The 5,880-nt window shown below is 29.7% G+C and overlaps 1 protein-coding gene across 1 annotated transcript; it reads right to left on the minus strand.

Moving 5' to 3' along the window:
- Window positions 1–329: 329 nt before the first annotated feature.
- On the minus strand, window positions 330–4,444 carry HELRODRAFT_164004 (hypothetical protein; the record flags this gene model as incomplete). Its single annotated transcript, XM_009029069.1, has 6 exons — window positions 330–478; window positions 551–756; window positions 1,163–1,272; window positions 2,218–2,298; window positions 2,940–3,323; window positions 4,322–4,444. The coding sequence occupies 6 exons, from the start codon at window positions 4,442–4,444 to the stop codon at window positions 330–332; spliced, it is 1,053 nt and encodes a 350-aa protein (XP_009027317.1).
- Window positions 4,445–5,880: the final 1,436 nt, after the last annotated feature.

Genomic DNA, 5,880 nt, shown 5'->3' on the forward strand with positions numbered 1-5,880 from the left:
ACATAATAAACGATTTAGAATAGAAATAGTGATAAAAGAAAACTGTTCAAAACGTTTTCACAAGTCGTGTAGTCAATAATTGAAATAAATTACCTAAATAAAGCTATTAATGCCAAAAATGGGAATACGTTCAAAAACGATAATATAGTTATTTGATAAATAATTTTAAGTTGTTAAAATCATGTTAAGTCAAATTATTTTAAAGTCATGGAAGGTCATGTCAGTCAACAAATGGGAGTTTGTTGTTGACAATTGTATTGTAAATTTTAATTGGTTATTTTATTCTATCTGAATAATTGTGTTGGGAGTGTCAAAAGCTAGAAAAAAACTTAACCTAAACTTGCCACAGGATCAGTGAGAAAACATTCGGCAACAACAACAACGTCAAATAACGTCAGGCCATCAATTGGTTGCATGAAAAAAAAACCGTGCAACAGAATTTTCCTATCGCGGTATAAACTCAGGGCGTTTTTAAAAACTCAATTTTTAAAACATTGTCGTTATTACCAAAACACTGTTATTAACAAAGAAGGGCATGAAACATACTCACCAACTTGAACAACAAAGTGCCACCATCCAACTCCGCAAACGTTGCCGCTCCATTCAGTTTCGTTCACTTCTCGACCAATTTGCATGGCCGTCCACGCAGCCATCTGACAAGCTGCTAGGAACAAGATGACCGCCAAGTAGCGAAGTAAGTCTTTATCTCGAAGGAGGACCCGCTGTGCTTGCCGGGACTGAGACTCTACCCTCACTCTTAATAACATTATTTATTTATCTATTTAATTATTAGGAAAAAAATGGTTTTGCTATCTGACAATTTATCAATATTTATTCGCTTTCAAATCTCTTTTTAAGCCTGTGATAGAAAATTAATTTATTGGATTGTGACATCTAATCAACTACCAAATATTAATTACCACATTTATTATAAGAGTAATAATCAGAGTTTACATCAACTAAATTATTGCAAGCAATTGCTGTTGTTTACATAGCAAGTCTATTCAATCCAGAAAAAACAACGCATCCACAATTATGATTGTAGTTATTAACACATGACATTATCTCAATCAATTATCTTAATGTTTTTACATTGCACGTTTTCGTTCACTATAAAAAAAAGAATGCACTCATTAGAGCAGAAAATAGTACTAATAAATACCTATGAACTTTTAGCATGATTGAGGCGTACAAAGTGATAAAGCCGATTTCTCGGAACCATGGTATTAACACACATGTGATTTTTGTGGCTTCCAGGTATTCAAGTGCCACCTGTGTTTGCAAGAAATTTCATTGAAAAAGATTTTTTTTAATTACTGAAAAAATTAAAAATATTTATTGTTTAATAAAAAGTTAAAATATTTATTGAATAAAAAATTAAAAATTTTTAAATTATGAACTAATTTTCTCTGAACTAAATGAAAAAATCAAAAATATTTATTTAATAAAAAGTTAAAATTAAAAAAGTATGAACTGATTTGGAGTTTAAATGAATAGAATTGTTAAGTGAAAGGGTTAACTTATGGACAATATCCACAGATTCGTAATTATTGTGTAATATAAAACATTACGACACACGATGAAGAACAACTACGCAAAATTAACGTAATGGATAAATTGATATACACTGAAGTACAAAATAAATTTTTAAGATAAAATTATTTAAAAGAAACTGAACAGCTATCAAGCAAAAAATAACTAACGGATAAATAGACTAATAAACCGCCGCCAACCACCACTTCATAAAGCTGCCAGAAACTGAAATGTATCGTCTGCAAAAGAAAATTTAAACAAAGTGTTTTTTCATAAAAATAACATTTTGAAAAATAAAACTGGAGTTTTGCACGACAGTTTCTTTATGTTTGACTAACTCGAAACCGAATGAAATCGATCAATATTTATTTTGGATCCGGATAGATACTTATTGATTTTTTATAACCATCGCATAAAACGTACTGGAGCTGACGTAAATCTTTTATACATTTTTACACTTATTATGATATCATGGTTACTTTGCATAGTTATAAACATGATGGGCAAAAGCTAACCACAGAAGTTACGAATTTTAGATTAGTTGATAAAATTTGATTAAGGCAACGATTTAAATAAACTGACAACTTTTAACTAAACAAAAAAGTTTGAATAAGAAAGTATTTTAATTAAAAAAATTTAATTACAAACTAAAGGGTTAAATACAAATTTTGTAAATTTTTCAACCCGTGTTTGTAACTTCAACTGAATTGCCCATCTCTGTTTTCTAATCAGGTGATAGACTTGAGTTGGATCGTAAGCGCCAAACTGTTTGGCAGTTATCGGGATTAAAATAATTGAGTCGGATCTCCGTACAACGAATTTGACGGTCCCAGGAACTAAATTCGCTAAATAGAAATTTTGTTATATTGCATAAAAAGTGTTTTTTCCTATATATTTGGAAAAAAACAACCTTTTAATCATTTATTCTTTATAACCAAAAGTAATAATACATAGCATAGCTGCAAAAAATAAGAAAAATAGCATAATATTATATGTATGTATTTGCATTATGTGTATATAGAAAAAAGCTTACTACGAAAAAGAGTAATGCAAAAATTGCTAGAATACTAGAACAAAAAACACTAAATTTAGCTCTAGGAAATTAAAGGAGTACAAAATCACCGCTCATATCACTTCATGGAATGTTTGTTGGTTTTTATAAAAATTTTTCGTTATAAAAAATTTTTTTTCGCTCTATAGAAACAGTTTTATATGTAAAATTCCAAGGGACCTAAAAAATTCGCTATAGAGAGATTTATTTTCGTTGTATAGAAGTTCGTTATTTTGAGGTCTGACGTAGTTTATTTCACATTATTTAAAAAAAACTTAATGACCTATTTAATAAATTGATTACGTTGTTACGTTATGGGCGGTTCAGAGCATTAAAAATGAAGCGGCGTATTTACTTTGATCCTCCTCATTTTGATGATGAGAGCAGCGGGAAGCAGGACAGCGAACATGACGAAAACATGAATACTGAGTAGAGTTACAACAACATAATCAGAGATGTGGGGCAATCTTATTTTTGTGCAGTTCATCGACTCCAGACAGAGCTCATGACAGAAATAAGCAGAACATTTAAAGCATGAGATATCGGTAATTTGTTGTGTTGTCTCTGTTAAGGTTGTTGTTTCCGTTGTTGTTGCTGGGATGTTGCTCTTCACATCTTTACCCCAACTTGCGACAATACGCAAAGGTGGAGCGGTGGATGGCAGTAGGCTGGCATATCCTGACTTGCACGAGCACTTGTATCCGCCGTCTCGTAAGCCATAATGTTTTATTGGTGTACACTGGATGTGTTCATTTATTAATTTATGAAAATTTGAATCACTTTCTGTAAGTAGGCGAGAATAAAAAAAACTGCATTCAAATAAACTAACAATCAAACCACAACAACAGATAAAGTGAATATGAATATTTTAAGAAAAATATTTTAATCAGCAAAAAATAAATTATTTATTTATTATCAACTGTTGACGACCAACAGCATCTAACAGAGGCTGGTGCGGTGTGAACGCTATTGAAATAAAAGCATTGAATCAGTTAGGGAGAAGAAAAGATCTTAAACAACTCAAATACCAAACGTAAAATCAGATCAAAAAATGAATCTATCTTGTTAATCTCTTGTAACCTAGACACAGACAAATTCATTGCTCTAATTTAATAAACAAACTAAAATTACATCGATAAGCTATGACCACTTTACTGCAATTTACTAACCATTAACTGTGCAAGAAATGCATGTTACAGCAAAATTTTAAATTACTAAATATGTGAAAACGCAATGGTGAAAGTATTTTCGCCAATTTTCATTTAATGAATAATAACAGATTTCAAATAAATAAAACATTGGGAGAAACAATCAAACATTAAACCAATGTTGGTAGCATATAAATACGCTGGTAAAATAAGATAGACTTGCTTTTGTTTTTACAAGACTACTGAATTATATAATAATATCAATATATGGTATATAGCTTTAACATTTAGTTAAAGCTATATACTATAACTTTCATAATTTTTTTTCTGTAAAAAATTGTTAATTGGCTGGTAAAGTTAGCTTAAACGATAAAAGACGTTGTTAGTGAGTGATGTGATGGTTCGAATAATATTTGTCCGATCCCCAATATTTTGCGTGTATGATGTGGCGTCTGTGTCCCGTGTGTGGCAGGAAGGTTTAGTTGTAGTCAAGTGAATGTGGAACAACATATAAGCAGCTTCGTTCTGAAATGTCATTAACACCCAACAATATTTCTCAAGAAATATTTTGTTATGAATTGAAACTAACCACTGAATAAGAAGGACAGACATGTGTTCCACGAAAAAATCGATTGATTCCTTCATCTTCAGTCTCGTCAGCGCCACGCCGACTGCACTGGTTGATGTCCATGGAAGCCAAGTTCATGCTCATCTCAACAAACCCTCTTATATTAACAAAATTTGAAAAATAAACATGGAGCGAATATCATAAAAAGAAAGATATGAATAAGTTTCAAAATGAAACTTCAAAAATATAAGTAGCCCTAAAATGACAAAAATTAGTTTATAAAAAAAATTTCAAGCAAAATGTATTAAAATATTTTAGTTAAATTTTTGTTTCAACTTTATTCTGAAACATGTTAAATAATATTTAGATGCAAATATATTTGTACACAGATACGGAAAAGTCTTCATGAATTGTTATTTATAAAAGTGAAAATTGTTTTAAGTTTTATAGAAAAAGTTTTGAAATCACGCTTTTTATTGGTCAAAACTGTTAAAAGTAGCTAATCCAGTTTAAGACATTAAGTTACCCAATGATTCATTCAAAAAGAAACGAGATTAAAAAACTACTTCTTTGTATTTCAGTTTTAAAATGCATTGTCAATTAACAAAATTCCATGTTTTGATATTTTTGCTTTACTCAAAGTTCAACAACTCACAATTTTTTTCAAGTTAAAAAGATTAAAATTTGTCTAGAAACAATTTCTTTTGCTAACCAAATGATTTTTCAACTCAGCGGCTTCATTTGAATCGTAGCTCTCTAAAACGCAAACTGTTACCAATTCTTAAAGAATTTTATATTTATATAAAAACAGCATATTGTTATTTACAAGCCTATCAGTTTATAATGATATTCAAGCAATTTAAGTTAGCTGCAACAACGCTCGTGCGATTTCTAAACATTTGCAAGTGCTGCAAAAGACCCAGGTCAGGGTCAGAGAAAAATATGATATTTTATAAATTTTACTTTCATCTTAATTTGCCACTATCTTCAAAATAAAATTTCAAGTCAAATTTTTTGACTGTTTATAGTCAGTTTGTAAGCCAATAAAAACATAAAAAAGGTTTTTATTTAAAAATTTTAACTTATTTGTACTACAGGTTACTAACTTTTAAAAAATTCGTCAAAAATAAAAATGTTGAGACTCTCAAAGCAGGCCTTTCTATATTTCAAATGACTTTCAGCAACACTAGGTTTCATAAATTGGAAATAAATGATCATTTTAAGCAGTTGTTTTTAATATTTTAATCCTTAACAAAAATTTGTTTTTAGTTTGTGGGAACATTTTAAAGAAAACATCGTGTTTGTAAGGGTTTTTAGAGTATAAATCTTCTCCAAAACGAGAACTAACAAATTTTTTTTGTTCAACACTTTTTGCCAAATCTTCAGGTTGCTTGTTTTTTCGAACAGTTGGATAAGTGAAAACTATTTTCTGTTGTTCACAATTATTTGCTTAAATTTCGTGTAATATTTAATTTAAATTGAAAAAAATGTAAAACCTTCATTAAAACGATTGCTAACATTTTTCAGGATGCAGAACAACATATGTTACAGTTTAAGAAACTTTGTTGACGTAACAAACT

Source organism: Helobdella robusta, assembly GCF_000326865.2.
Source record: "Helobdella robusta unplaced genomic scaffold HELROscaffold_6, whole genome shotgun sequence".
Taxonomy (NCBI): domain Eukaryota; kingdom Metazoa; phylum Annelida; class Clitellata; order Rhynchobdellida; family Glossiphoniidae; genus Helobdella; species Helobdella robusta.